The sequence below is a fragment of the Eurosta solidaginis genome, chromosome 1 (genome assembly GCF_040869045.1).
Source record: "Eurosta solidaginis isolate ZX-2024a chromosome 1, ASM4086904v1, whole genome shotgun sequence".
NCBI classification, from domain to species: Eukaryota; Metazoa; Arthropoda; class Insecta; order Diptera; family Tephritidae; genus Eurosta; species Eurosta solidaginis.
The window spans coordinates 392042376-392058995 of record NC_090319.1 but is presented as its reverse complement, the minus strand read 5'-3'; the positions used below and the strand labels follow the sequence as shown (position 1 = coordinate 392058995).

The 16620-nt window shown below is 37.8% G+C and overlaps 1 protein-coding gene across 9 annotated transcripts in view; it reads left to right on the top strand.

Annotated features, from left to right (window-relative positions):
- Nucleotides 1-16620, top strand: part of LOC137238498 (uncharacterized protein DDB_G0287625) — a 172416-nt gene that overhangs the window by 45984 nt on the left and 109812 nt on the right. For all 9 annotated transcript variants that reach the window (XM_067763565.1, XM_067763567.1, XM_067763566.1 and 6 more), the window contains 2 exons: nucleotides 15595-16050; nucleotides 16494-16592. In XM_067763565.1, the coding sequence (XP_067619666.1) occupies nucleotides 15595-16050; nucleotides 16494-16592 (555 nt within the window). The remainder of the gene's footprint in view (nucleotides 1-15594; nucleotides 16051-16493; nucleotides 16593-16620) is intronic.

Sequence of the window (16620 nt, the reverse complement as noted above, 5' to 3'; positions counted from 1 at the left end):
CAGTTACCAGTGCAGCCGCAACCTAGTGTGGTGCCGAAAATACTTATAGGCATTGATAATTGTCACTTGGGTATCGCGTCAAAGACTATTGCTATGCGTAAGAACGGTCCGTATGCAGCCAATACGGAACTGGGGTGCGTCGTGTTTGGTCCATCAAGCAACACTATGCCTAAGTCGCCAACATGCCTTTTGATGAACATAAACTTCGATGAAACTCTTCACAACATGGTAGCTGATTTCTTCGAAACCGAGAGTTTCGGTGTTAGACCTGCAAAGCGTGTTGAGAGCAAGGCAGACGTCCGTGCCAGAGCCATTTTGGAAGCGACGACCCGCCGTATCGGTCCAAGGTTCGAAACTGGACTGTTATGGAAAGAAGACAACGTGCATCTGCCAGACAGCTACGATATGGCACTCAAAAGATTAGCGAGTATAGAGAAACGGATGAATCGTGACAACAGCTTTGCCGCCGCATACAAGCTTATGATTTCATCGTATATCGAAAAAGGTTATGCTCGTAAACTTGAACAGCGTGATGCCGACTCCATAACGCCATTCACCTGGTATTTGCCGCACTTCCGAACCCGAATAAACCGAACAAACTACGAATAGTTTTCGATGCCGCAGCTGAGGTCAAAGGTGTTTCATTAAATCGCTATTTATTAAAAGGTCCCCAGGAATACAGGCCTTTGCCGTCAATCCTCTTTCACTTCCGTGAAGGAGCAGTGGGCGTATGCGGTGATATAAAGTAGATGTTTCACCAGGTGCTGATACGCCCAGAAGATAGAAAGGCACAGAGATTTCTGTGGAGGGATAGTAAAGCCGAACGACAACCAGATACATACGAAATGTGCGTGATGACATTCGGAGCTGCCTGTTCGCCCTGCATCGCACATTACATTAAAACAAGAAACGCCCTTGAACATCAAAGTGATAACCCCTGCACAGCCCGTGCAGTAAAAGCCATTTTGGATCATCATTATGTCGACGATTTTGTGGACAGCTTCGACACGTCAGAAGAAGCTATCGCAGTTGCCAGCCAAGTGAAGTCCATTCACATGGATGCCGGTTTCGAAATCCGTAACTTTACGTCTAGTTCCTCGGAGGTTATCACGGCATTGGGTGGAATCGACGTCACAAAATCTCTTGTTAACAAAGAAGGTATAAGTCTGGAGAAAGTACTTGGCCTATACTGGCAGCCAAATATAGATTGTTTGAACTTTAGCCTGAAATTCCATAACGTCAGTGAAGCCGTACTTGCAGGTGAACGACGCCCTACTAAGAGGGAGCTCCTAAGCGTGGTCATGTCGGTGTTCGACCCACTGGGATTTATTACGTACTTTGTCAGCGAAACTCCGAATGCGCGAGGCGTGGCGGCAAGAGGCCAGCTGGGACTGTTGCCCGACTATGTATCCGAGTTGTGGGAAAAGTGGCGTAATCAATTGCCATCAGTCACCAAATATGCCATTCCTCGGTACTATTTCCATGGAGGTAAGCCAGAAGAGCTACAACTGCACATTTTCGCGGACGCCAGCGAAAACGCATTTGCCGCTGTTGCCTATTGGCGGTCCACAAATGCTCGTGGAGACGTCGAAGTCACCTTCATCTACGCTAAGTCCAAGTGCGCACCACTGAAGCCCGTAACTGTGCCGCGCTTAGAACTACAAGCGGCGGTTTTAGGTACACGACTTATGCAATGGGTGAGGGAGGAGCACAACGTAGCCATCGACAAGTGCGTCCTCTGGAGTGATTCAAAGACCGTCGTGAATTGGATACGAAGCAAACACCGCAGATACAAGCCATTCGTACAACACAGAATAGCAGAAATTTTAGCCGCCACTAAAGTATCCGATTGGCAGTGGATACCTACAACCGAAAATATCGCCGATGAAGCTACACGCATCAACAACAAAGTTGCGTTTGCCCCAACCAGCCGTTGGGTACAGGGTCCACCATTTTTGCGTCAGCCAGAAAATACCTGGCCTTCTGAAGAAGTTCTTGCCACTGATCTGGATGACTGCAGTAAAGAGTTACGACCACAATACGCTTTAAACGTCGTAAGTTATGACTTTATAAAATTTAATCGCTTCTCGTCTCTCAACAGGTTGGTAAGAACTACAGCCTGGGTAACCTTGTTTACTAAAATATGTCGACGCCAAGTTGAAATCTTAAGTAGTTGCTACGGATTGACGGCCAGTGACTTGGAAAGAGCAAAACGCCGAAATACAACAAATAAGCACAGGGCAAAGTATATCACGCCAAAGTTCTTTGCTACAACTATCGCCATATCTTGATGAAGAAGGAATTCTGCGTGTACATGGGCGCATAGATACTGCTAGTTGGTTGCCAATGGACGTGAGACACCCCGTTATATTACCGCCTACACATACATTTACGAAACTAGTAACATTGCATCACCACACACTTATGGGTCATCAAAATACCGAAGCAACAATATGTTCCATACGTCATTTATATTGGGTACCACGCCTACGAAGCCTTCTACGCAGCGTTATAGCCAACTGTCCAGTGTACCGCTTTCGCAAGGCCATACCAGTTCCACCACTCATGGGACCACTCCCCATTGACAGGTTGACACCATACGTAAGACCGTTCACATACACGGGCCTCGACTATTTCGGTCCTGTATACGTAACGGTGCGACGCAGTACAGAGAAGAGATGGGTTGCTCTCTTCACATGCCTTACCATACGTGCAGTGCACTTGGAGGTAGCCCCGAACTCAGCACTGATTCTTGCATAACAGTTATCCGAAACTTCATAAATCGTCGAGGTGTGCCAAAACGCCTGAGATCTGATAACGAAAAAAACTTCGTCGGAACCAACAACGAAGCCAAGCGTTTTGCCGAAGTGTTCGACTGCACCCAAATACAGGGCCAATTGTCAAAACGTGGCATCGAGTGGCTCTTCAATTCGCCGCTCAATCCAGCAGAACGAGGAACATGGGAACGCATGGTGCAGTCCATAAAAAGGGTATTACATCAGACGCGTCAAGCCGAGGGAACATACATTTAATTGTTTTTTGATCGAGGCCGAGAATATCGTCAACTCCCGTCCTCTTACACATTTGCCAATTGACGCGAAACAGGAACAGCCGTTAACACCAAATGATTTCTTATTGGGATCGGCTAATACTGCGCAAACACCAGGCTCATCCGAAGTCGTAACTGATATACTCGTTATCCGCCAACAATGGCGCATTGCTCGGCAAATTCATAATCATTTTTGGAAACGCTGGATAGCGGAGTACCTCCCTACTTTAACACGTCGGGAGAAGTGGTGCCAGCGTACGCAGCCAGTAAAAAAGGGAGATCTAGTATTCCTATGCGATCCCAACGTTCCGCGAAGAGAATGGTGTCGGGGTGTAGTGGAGGAAATTTACCCTGGCCGAGATGGAGAAATTCGTCAAGTTGATGTGCGAACTGTTCAAGGAGTGAAGCGGAGAGCTGTGTCCAAATTGGCCGTTCTGGATGTAGTTGTTGGTGAATCGGGATAATTCACGGGGGTGGGAATGTCGCAGAACGCCAATTGGCCCTACACCGCATAAGGCTCATTTACGCTATTATGTCTATTGTAACCTCACATTTCATATTTGTATTTCATTTCATTTGTTTACTTCTTTATCTTTATTGCCTACTCATCATATTCTATATGTACTAAACTCGACTGAATTTTATCTACATATACATACATATGTACATTTAACTGTAAAAATTTAATTCCATGTATTTTTGCGATTAAGCGCGTTACTCCGTTTTGCTTTCTGAAACACGATTTAGTCGTTGGCCAGCAAACGGAGAAAAAACAGCAAAATAAACACAACTTGCTACACAACATGCACAACAAGCTATATTTGAACGCTAAAAATATACTTTTACTAATAAACCTATTGCTTATTATTTGGAAGGTGTGGAACGTTAAATTTGCTCATCCAGACCAACGACAGGTGGCAACCTTAAATGACAACCCTACTCAAAAATGTCCCTATTGTAATGCGGAGTGAAATACCTTTCGTTTGCTACCCATATCGGCATATCTTATGGAATTTTTTTATTTCGAATAGGTGGCAACCCTAAATGGCAACTCTACTCAAAAATGTCCCTACTGTAATGGAGAGTGAAATACCTTTCGTGATACCTATATCGGCATATCTCATGAAATTTTTTTTTAAATTTCGAATAGGTGGCAACCCTAAATGGAAACCCTACTCATATCGGCATATCTCATGCAATTTTGTTTTAATTTCGAATAGGTGGCAACCCTAAATGGCAACCCTACTCAAAAATGTCCCTACTGTAATGGAGAGTGAAATACCTTTCGTGATACCCATATCGGCATATCTCATGTAATTTTTTTTTTAAATTTTGAATAGGTGGCAATCCTAAATGGCAACCCTACTCAAAAATGTCCCTATTGTAATGCGGAGTGAAATACCTTTCGTTTGATACCCATATCGGCATATCTCATGCAATTTTTTAAAATTTCGAATAGGTGGCAACCCTGTGAGACATTCTGAGTGGCAACACCTAGGTAGAAAGTCTTATAAGGTGATACATTATCTCTGTGCCAAAGTTCATTTAAATCGGTTGAGCCGTTCCCGAGATCGTTCGACTATACAAACAAACAAGAATTGCTCGTTTAAAGCAGACCTGTTAAATTTGAATTAGCATTAGTAATCAATTAATTAGATAGATTAATTACTAATTGATTACCATTAGAAAAAAATCAAAAAAAAAATCATGATTTTTTTCGATTATTGAAAAAATTAAAAAAAAAATCAAAAGTAATCAAAAAAGGCGTTTTTGATTATTTTTGATTTTTTCAATTATTTTTGATTTTTTTTGATTATTTTTAATTATTTTTCTGCTTTGTTGAAAGAAAAGTTCTCGTTTGTTGCATGCACGGAATAATTTCTACATAAAAGTACATTTTACGATGCAGTATTAAATCGTAACCGCTTATCGAGGCAAATATATACATACATGCAACATATAGGGCGAATAGTATATGAGCGTTGATCTAAACATATTCTCCGGTAAGTATATACACGTGCATAATTTTCTACACTCATTATATAAAATAATAACGATCCTCTATGGTTCATCCTTAAGTTAAGCCAATTTTGTTTTTTATACAAAATTAATATATCCACTATTTTGGATTACGTTATGGCTATTGTAACGAATTTACTGCAATTTCCCTTATTTGCAATCTTCTGTTAACGTTCGAACCACTAAACTGTTGAATAAATAACACCACTATTCAATAAAGCAAAATGACCTTTATTAAAGTACTTTTTAAAAATAACACTGCTACTGCTCGACAGATGGAATGCTTAAATCAAACTGATTCTCGCGCCTCTACTGTTGTCGCCTTTTATACTGTCTGATTTCCTCGTTGCATACTTCTAGGCTTTTCCATTCCAGAACTTACTAGTTAGTTATCAGCTACAAAATCACCAGCCACAACTACGTTTATAGCTTGTTGTTGTTGTTGTTGTAGCGATAAGGGGAGTGTTATCGATGTGATGGTCCTTTGCCGGATACAAATCCGGTACGCTCCGGTACCATAGCACCCTTAAGGTGCTAGCCCGACCATCTCGGGAACGATTTATGTGGCCACATTAAACCTTCAGGCCATTCCCTCCCTCCCTACCCCCAAGTTCCATGAGGAGCTCGGGGTCGCCATAACCTCGTCTGTTAGTGAAACAGGATTCGCCGCGGATAGGTGAGGTTGACAATTGGGTTTGGAGAAGCTATATATTGCGCTGGCAACCTGAAGGGTTGCGCTACACAGCCCCTTGAATCTGGTATTTTAGTCGCCTCTTACGACAGGCATACCTACCACGGGTATATTCTGATCCCCTAACCCGCGTGAGTGGTACTTGCACTAATTATTGCCCTCCCTTGTGAGCACCTCAGATAAGATATGTGCATGTGTTTGTGCGTCTCTTCTCCGCTGCGTGTACGTACATATGTGTAGACATAATGATTGAATTATTGATGTGCATCAAGTCACTACTTAGCATCGGCTTAGATATGATAGTATCCCTTAGTGCTGCTAATATTCCATACACTATGCACTAATTGTTTTGTACATACAAGTACATTAGAGGTTGTACCGGCATATCGTGAGCGCTTATGGGTACATAATATGTACTACATATGTATGTGTACACCTACAAATTATCGTATCTATAAGTGTTTCCGATGAATACCTGGGGAGTGCGTATTGTTTTTTGACAAAACAATATGTATGAGTAAAGGGCCCATTACCCATACTTAGCATAGACTTGACTTGAATTGGGAACTGTCACTTACAGTTCTGTTAAATGAACATTGTTACTCATTACTCAAAACTTGGCAACAATTAACTGGACTTAGAAGTCTGTTGAATTTTGATTTTCTATGTAAGTTCTAAGTGACGTTTACATTTTGAGATGCCATTTCTTTGTTCCCATTTCATTTTGACATTCTGTCATACAAATTGACATTTATTTAAAAATAAATTTCAAGCCAAGCTTACGCCAAGCCAAGTCAAGTCTATGCTAAGTATCAGTAATGGGCCCTTAATACTACTTAGGTTGATGGTTGATAGCTTCACTTCCAACTGGAGCGATCCTCTAAGTTGTTACTCATCATCATGATTAGTTTTCTAACCAAAGGTTGTTATATCCCAAATAAATTTATTAACATATGTCCATGTACATTAGATTGAAACTTCATTTTATTTCCTTATGATTACGTCTAGGATATCTATATATATAAAAATCAAATTCTGTATGTGTGTGTGTGTTCGCTACGGAAATGTATTTCCCACACTTCAATCATCACCAAATGTTGGCTATAGGTTCATTCTACCAACACGAAGGTTTTAGGCTAAAAATAATTTCGATATATAAAAGGGGCGTGGCACCTCCCATACAAATGGAATCTTTGGTACTGCATAACTCTGAAGGTATACATGCCAGAACATTGAAATTCAGCAAGGAGTTATATGAAGTCAATCCCTAACACCACCAAGAAAATGTGAAATTAGGAAAGAGGGGGCGTGGCACCTCTCATCATACAAATATAATATATCATACTGCATATCTCTGGATGTAGTAATGGTAGGATAATGAAAATTGGTAAGGAGTTATATGACGTTAAGTCCTAACACCTCCAGTAAAATGTGCAATTGGGGAAAAAGGAGCGTGGCACCTTCCCTACAAATGGGATTTTTCACAACTATGGCTACCGTACAAACTTAGGTTATTTTAACACCTAAAGTTTGACTGGATTGTTGAGTTTGGCTGTTATTCCTTTTTGACGTTTAGTAATCTGCCGCCGTTAAAAAAATTTGTTAGCTTCAGTCTATCTACATCTTCTATAAAAATCAAATTCTGTGTATGTGTTCCCTATGAAAACGCGTTTGCCATACTTCAATCATCACCAAAAAAATAACCCAACATTCATTCGATGTCGGGCGTTACAACGTACGCCGGGTAAAGCTAGTTTCCTATAAAATTTTAAGTTTTTCATAGTGAGCCATATTTTTAGTATTAACAACGGAAATTACAGAAAAGTGAGGTTTCGTCCCAATCTAATGTACATGCTCAATGGTACAGTTAGAAAATGTAAGTCTTAGTAATTTCATGTTATTTTTTATTAATTTTATATATATGTGTTTTTGTAAACATAAAAATTGCATAAGTTGATGTTTTACAAGAAAGTACTGATGTTATGAAATGTGTATCTAATTAATAATTATTTACATCAATTAAAAATTGTTTCATTAAATTAACATTGCCAAAAATAACGATATTTCCATGGAAATCAAAACTAAAAAAAAGGAAAATAAGAGGTATTTATGTATGTATATTCATTATCTAAAAGTTGTTTTAGTCATTATAACAAATTTGCATGTGCTTTCAATAAAGTTAAGGTTTCGAATGAAACGTCCGACAAAGACTGACGCATTGGAGGATTTATAATTCCTGCAAAGGAAAATAGTCGCTCAACAGGAGCAGAAGAAATTAAAGGCGTGTTGAAGAGTTTTGCAGTTTCTTTCAACGCACTTCGTGTTTTGCAAATGTCCATGCTAGTATATGAATCACCCAGATAGCTATACAGCTCATTTTGTGCCAAATTTTGCAGGCCACCTTTTGTTGGAGATCATTGCCCCACACTGGCGATGATATGAAACCAATATTACTAAAATAAAGCAAACAATATGATAAACCTTGATTACAAAACAATTAGTGCATAGTCATAACTTAAAAAATAGCGGATATATTAATTTTGGATACAAAACAAAATTGGCTTGACTTAAGTATGAAAGCATTATTATTTTATATAATGAGTGTAATAATGCACATGTGTATATACTTACCGGAGAATATGTTTAAATCAACACTCATATACCCTTCGCCCTATATGTTGCATAATATATACGTCTCGATAAGCGGTTACGATTTAATATTGCATCCTAAAATGTACTTTTATGTAGAAATTATTTCGTGCATGCAACAAACACTTTTCTTTCAACAAAGCGGAAAAATACTCAAAAGTAATCAAAAAAAATCAAAAAAAAAAAAATCAAAAATAATCGAAAAAATCATAAATAATCAAAAGTAATCAAAAAGGCATTTTTTGATTACTTTTGATTATTTTTGATTTTTTTCAATAATCGGAAAAAATCATGATTTTTTTTTATTATTTTTTTTAATTAATTGAAAAGTAATCATTAAAAATAGAAAATAATGACAAGTAATCATTAAATGGCGTTTAAAGAAAATAATCAATGGAACGGCTAATCATTGCCATTAGTAATCATTATTTAACAGGTCTGGTTTAAAGTTATGAGATAAATTAAACATATTTTATTTCTTTTTCGTGAAAATACTGTAGTATTGGAATCTTCCACTTCAGTCATCTTTTTTTTTACCTTTTTCAACTTAAGTAATAACATTTTTTGCTTTATAAAACATTCCCTCTTTTGCTTTTCTGATGGCCAAAAAGGCAAAACGTTCTCCAGAAAAAAATGTCGGTTATGCAACAAGTAAGGAAGTCTAAGTTTGGGTGAAACCGAACATTATATACCCAGCTGTACACTTGAAATGCTGTTGTTGTCAGTTTTGTGTGCTTAATAATGTTACAAGGCTGCGCAATAACACATATACATACGGTTCTATTCTAAAAAAAAGGGGCGGTGGCAGGCCCATTTTTTTAAATTTGAAGTTTTTCTTATTTATTGTTATAAATCCACTTGGGAAATGAAATACCATTGATATAAAGCTCTTTTTTACAAAGATATAGCTTATTTTATTCGTCCACGACCCTTCTAAAAATCTTTTAATAAAAGGGGGCGTGGTCCTTAACCGATTTCGTTAATTTTTCTTCAAAGCATTTCTTATAGTAGAAGCAACCTCTCTGTCGAATTTTGTTACGATAGGTTTAACGATTTTTCATTTATGATTAATAATATTTGTAAAATTGATGTTATCACAAGTGGGCGGTGCCACGCCCATTTAAATTTTAATTTCAAATTTTTATCAAAAGTCTCAAGATCAGTCCACACGTCAAACTTCAATATTCTAGGTGTATTATTTACTAAATAATCAGGTTTTTGTGTTTTCCAAAATGTTATATATATAAAAAGTGAGCGTGGTTATCATCCGATTTCGCTCATTTTCAATACCAATCTATTCTGGGTCCAGATAAGCTCGTGTACCAAATTTGGTCAAGATATCTCAATATTTACTCAAGTTATCGTGTTAACGGACAGACGGACGGACGGACATGGCTCAATCAAATTTTTTTTCGACGCTGATGATTTTGATATATGGAAGTCTATATCTATCTCGATTCCTTTATACCTGTACAACCAACCGCTATCCAATCAAAGTTATAATACCCTCTGTACAAGTACAGTTGGATATAAAAAAAAATTGACAAAAATTGCAAAGCGTCTGCCCAACAAGATGGGCCAATGTCGTGAAGCGGTATCCACTTACATTGAACTTCAGCCAACAATATTCGAAGCCTTTGAAGAGATATCAGAAGGGAAAAACGACAAAACTTCAGCACAAGCTTTTTAGTTTCAAGCTGCTATTTCTAGCGTGCAATTCCAAACGTTGCTGTTGTTGTTGAAGCGAGAAGGACACTCCCCGAAGTTCTTGGGGAGTGTTATCGATGCTGATGGTCCTTTGCCGGATGCAGATCCGGTAAGTTTCGGTAACAAGCGCAATAAAGGTACCAGCCCGACCATCTCGGGAAACGATTTGTTATGACCACATGAAACCTTTTAGGCCATACCGCCCTCCCACCCCCTCGATCCATCAGGAGTTCGGGGTCGCCAGAGCCTCGGCTGTTAATGATACAGGATTCGCCACAAGAAACCACGCATCAGTTAACATCAATTAAATAGACGCAACGTTGATACTGAGAGCGTCGAAGATTATTATAGAATCGCATTCTATATTCCATTCCTCGATGTATTCATAACTCATATCAAGACCCGTTACATGAAACACCAACTAATTTTCGAAAATTTCGGTGTTTTGTTCTCAAAAAATGAATACAATGCTGAAAAATGCAATAAACTGCATGAATTTTATGAAAGTGTTGTGAACTGCTCCAAAACCGAGTTTTCAATGGAAGTCAAAATGTGGAGAAGGCGTTTCGATAGTCAGAATTTTAAAAACGTGTTTGATGCACTTGAGGTGGGTACAATTTTGATGACTACCTACAAAATTTGTATACTGTATTTCTTATTTATCTTATTTTTTCAAATGGTGAATCCAAATGCTTTCGAACATGTAAATAAGATATTGCGCATATTAGCCGTTCTACCAGTTTCGACAGCAACACCAGAACGCACATTTTCTGCCCTCAAAAGGTTATTGCGGAGTACAATCAGTCAAGAACGTTTGACTGGACTCCCTTCATTGAATATCCATATTGATACACCATTTTCGGTAAACGAAGTACCTCCTAGAAAAGTTTTTCAAAAAACTAGGCGACTGTTGGGAAATAGTTATGGAAAAAATTATTTTCTTTATGCTGTATGTGTTTAAAGCTTGAATATACAGCCCCTTGAATATTGAACCCGAAAACCTCCTCCCCCGTGGTTTTAGATAATTTTACAGAATGCTTTACTTTTCTTTCATTTAATTTCAATGTACACATATAAAAAATATTGTTTGGTTTGAAAGAAAATGAATAAATCTAATCGAATCTAATCTTTGCTTTGCATCCAGTTCCTCCTGCTCTCTTATTTCTGGGATTTCCATACCTTCGAGGTCCTCACTTTGATAAGTCCAGTAATCTTGTGTCGGAAGTTTATACGATTCTTCTCATTAGTATCGGGCATGTAGGCTGCTCTGATTTCCGGACTTTAATTTTCGTCATCACAATTCTGGACGTTATGGAGTTCCGCTAAGCCCTCACAGCAACGTCAAGATGCCTGCTATAGTGAGGGAATATCAGATATAGAAATGAGAAATAAATAAGAAGCTGTTAGAGAAGAAGGCTGTTCGTGAAAAGTCTAGATCTTAGGAGAAACGGGTGAATAAGGTAACCGAGAGTATAAAAACAGCGCAAACTGAGGAATATTGCGTCAGTAACACGCTATAAGTGAATACGCGAGTATTGTATTTGTGAAGTACTAGTACAACAGTTGAGTTGTAAATAAAAAACATTTTGCTATACTGAATATTTAAGTTATTTATTCGACAGTTCAGCGATTCGAACTATGACGAAAGATGCAGAATAACCCAAAATTCGTTACAATATATTTATCTATTTTTATATTTACCCTATACTTATAGGAGAAGGAATGTTGTGTTTACTTTGAAATTGGCTAATTTTTATACATAGTTGAGCAGAGCTCACAGAGTATATTAACTTTGATTGGATAACGGTTGGTTATACAGGTATAAAGGAATCGAGATAGATATCGACTTCCATATATCAAAATCATCAGTATCGAAAAAAAATTTGATTGAGCCATGTCCGTCCGTCCGTCTGTCCGTGAACACGATAAATTGAGTAAATTTTGAGGTATCTTGATGAAATTTTGTATGTAGGTTCCTGGGCACTCATCTCAGATCGCTATTTAAAATGAACGATATCGGACTAACCACGCCCACTTTTTCGATATCGAAAATTTCGAAAAAAACGATAATTCAATACCAAAGACGGATAAAGCGATGAAACTTGGTAGGTGAGTTGAACTTATGACGCAGAATAGAAAATTAGTAAAAATTTGGACAATGGGCGTGGCACCGCCCACTTTTAAAATTAGGTAATTTAAAACTTTTGCAAGCTTTAATTTGGCAGTCGTTGAAGATATCATGATGAAATTTGGCAGGAACGTTACTCCTATTACTATATGTATGCTTAATAAAAATTAGAAAAATCGGAGAACGACCACGCCCACTTTAAAAAAAATTTTTTTTAAGTCGAATTTTAACAAAAAATTTAATATATATAATTTTCTTCCGATCTGTTTAATTTAATATCTTTACAGTATATAAGTAAAGTATGTCAACATTCAACTCCAGTAATGATATGGTGCAACAAAATACAAAAATAAAAGAAAATTTCAAAATGGGCGTGGCTCCGCCCTTTTTCATTTAATTTGTCTACGATACTTTTAATGCCATAAGTCGAACAAAAATTTACCAATCCTTGTGAAATTTGTTAGGTGCTTAGATTCTAGGGCGATAACTGTTTTCTGTCAAAAAGGGCGAAATTGGTTGAAGCCACGCCCAGTTTTTATACACAGTCGACCGTCTGTCCTTCCGCTCGGCCGTTAACAGAATAACTTGAACAAAAATCGATATATCTTTAATAAACTAAGTTCACGTACTTATCTGAACTCACTTTGTATTGGTATAAAAAATGGCCGAAATCCGACTATGACCACGCCCAGTTTTTCGATATCGAAATCGACGAAAAATTAAAAAAATGCCATAATTCTATACCAAATACGAAAAAAGGCAGGAAACATGGTAATTGGATTGGTTTATTGACGCAAAATATAACTTTAGAAAAAAACTTTGTAAAATGGCTGTGACACCTACCATATTAAGTAGAAGAGAATGAAAAAGTTCTGCAGTGCGAAATCAAATGCCCTTGGAATCTTGGCAGGAATACTGTTCGTCGTATTACATATATAAATAAATTAGCGGTACCCGACATATGATGTTCTGGTTCACCCTGCTCCACATTTTGGTCGATATCTCGAAAACGCCTTCACATATAAAACTAAGGTCCACTTCTTTAAAAACCCTCATTAATACCTTTAATTTGATACCCATATCGTACAAACACATTATAGAGTCACCCCTGGTCCACCTTTAGGGCGATATCTGGAAAAGGCGTCCACCTTTAGAGCCAAGACCCGCTCCCTTTTAAAATACTCATTATCAAATTTCGTTTGATACCCATATTGTCCAAACGCATTCTAGAGCCAACCCTGGTCCACCTTTATAACGATAGCTCGAAAAGGCATTCACCTATAGAACTAAGGCCCACTCTCTTTTAAAATACTCATTAACACCTTTCATTTGATACCCATATCGTACAAACAAATTCTAGAGTCCACCTTTATGGCGACATCTCGAAAAGGCGTTCACTTACAGAACTAAGGCCCACGCCCTTTTAAAATACTCATTAGCACCTTTCATTTGATACCCATATCGTAAAAACAAATTCTAGAGTTATGGCGATATCTCGAAAAGGCGTCCACCTATAGAATTAAGGCCCACTCCCTTTTAAAATACTCATTAACATCTTTCTTTTGATACCCATATCGTACAAACAAATTCTAGAGTCACCCCTGGTCCACCTTTATGGCGACATCTCGAAAAGGCGTTCACCTACAGAACTAAGGCCCACGCCCCTTTAAAATACTCATTAACACCGTTCATTTGATAACCATATTGTAAAAACAAATTCTAGAGTCACCCCTGTTCCACCTTTATGGCGATATCTCGAAAAGGCGTCCACCTATAGAACTAAGGCCCACTCCCTTTTTAAATGCTCATTAACACCTTTCATTTGATACCCATATCGTACAAACAAATTCTAGAGTCAGCCCTGGTCCACCTTTATGGCGATATCCCTAAATGGCGTCCACCTATAGAACTATGGCCCACTCCCTTTTAAAATACTCTTTAATACCTTCCATTTGATACACATGTCATACAAACACATTCCAGGGTTACCCAAGGTTCAATTTCCTACATGGTGATTTTCCCTTATTTTGTCTCCATAGCTCTCAGCTGAGTATGTAATGTTCGGTTACACCCGAACTTAGCCTTCCTTACTTGTTTGGAATTCAATTTGAAAATGTGGAAACGGGTCCTAATAATAAGTCGCTTTACACATGCCAAGCTTTGTTACTGGAACACGTTACTTTCAAAAGAAGTGTGACGAGGAAAGCGGGCAGGCACCGAGTCACTTGTGCTCGCAACTCGCTTTGTACTCACTGTCTTCTTTTGACAAATACTCGTTGGTTACGGCCGCCGTGGTGTGGTGCTAGCGTGCTCCGCCTACCACACCGAGGATCTTGGGTTCAACTCCCGGTAAAAGCAGCATTAAAATTTATCCGAGTGTATTTCTGCCATGAAAAGCTTCTCAGCGAAAATTCATCTGCCTTGCAGATGCCTTTCGGAGTCGGCATAACCATGATGTAATAATAAAGGTGATGTCAACAACATAACCTCAATTTTTCGGCAGCTCTAAATGCCAGTATTTACGTGTATTTCAAATGTAAGAAATTTGGATTGCTTAATTTTTCGTACAAATTCTTCAAATAAATTAGTTTTCTGCATTTTGTCTATATTCTGTTAGGGAATACAAAGTTACGTTAATCTTTTTGGCTAAACAATTCTAGAACGGCTTATATAGTTATAATATTTCTAAACGTATAGTAAAATCTACTACGATCGTAGTAAAACTCAAGGACAGTTCTATATGATAGACAACCCTCTAAATTATGTATGCCGAACTTGTCAGAATAAGGGAAAATGTCAACATGATGAGAACACCTGAATATTAATTTCATCATGGGCATAACAACATGTATGAAAATGTAAAGAGGCACAACTCTAATTGGAAGAGAAACTCAGCCTAAAATCTCTTCGGAGGTTATCGCACCTTGCATTTATTTATTTTATGTTGCTTACATGTTACTTTGAAATGTGCAAGTTTTTTTTTTGTATTTCCCGAAATATTTTTTAAATTTTATTTGAAATGTTTGTTTTTAAAATTTTCAAAAATTAAAAAATTTGTTTAGAATAAGTTAAAACGAAATGTCAAATAGTTGCATGAATGTGTTGCCGTGTGTAAATGTAAGGTAAAACAGAAGTTGACGATAATCAGGAACAAATCTTTTTGTGTAAACAGCGTCTGAACGATTATATATGAAATTGGTTACATGTTGCTACTTTTGGTCTATCTAATAGTGCGTAATAGGTGATATAATTGAATCAATTATGTAATGCTTTACACACGGAATTACATTTCTGTATGGGTTTCTTTAAGTTTACTTTATAAAAATTAACAACATTTTTTATTGTGTTCAGATTTTAAGCGGCGTAAATCAATTCTAAGAAAAAAAGTCAAGAAGCCTCACCGAAATGCTTTCGCTAATCGCATCGCTTACTTAATAGCCACTAAACGCAATCGCTTGCGACGTTTAGCCATAAAAGGAGCTACCATAGGCAATCGACGACCTTATAAAATTGTCAAAATATGTGAGAACAGTTCTGGAAAATGCGAAGCAAGTTGTAGTAAAACTATGCACACACGTAAACATGCTAAACGTCATCAATCACAACGCCACAATCAGAGTTTATCACGAAGAAACAATAACACTGGACAACGAGATGTATCGATTGCATCTACATCAAGTGCAGTGGCATCTAGCCAGGCAAATAGTAATCCAATATCAGAATCGCCAACACCAACAACGATATCGACGAGTACAACAAGTATTCACCGTTATCAAAGAAGAAAATACAAAAAGCATTGCGTCTATGGTGAGTTGGGAAAACTCATATAAATTAGCATATCGACTGCTGAGTGGATGTTACTCTATATCGGCTGCCAGTTCATTTCTGAATATTTTTCTTTCACACTTTTGAAGCCAATTCTGAAATAAGGTGTTTTTCAAAGCTTTTTGAGATAGGGTGTTTTTAAAATGGCAGTCGAGAAAGGGTAATATTCCACTCAGCAGTAAACGAAAGAAGTTGGGATGCTGAATTGACTATATGAAAATAACTAATTTATCGGTCATCCTACTAATCGTATAATCGAGTTCGGCTCTAAGTACTGTTTTACACGTGTCGATATTTTGACGATCAACCAAAATTATAAGGCAAATGATGGTTGAATGTCTAGAAATCAACTCATGTAAAAAAGCATTGTAATGAAGTGTGCATGAAGGTATATTTATTTAAATCTTGTCATTCAATATTTATAGATACATCTTCAGATGATGGGAAGGAACCTGCATCGTCGACGTCAAATATTCCTATCAATGCTCCTAGTACAAGTACTGGTATAACCACGACATTAAAAGGTGAGTGAAGAATTTATATAATTTTCTA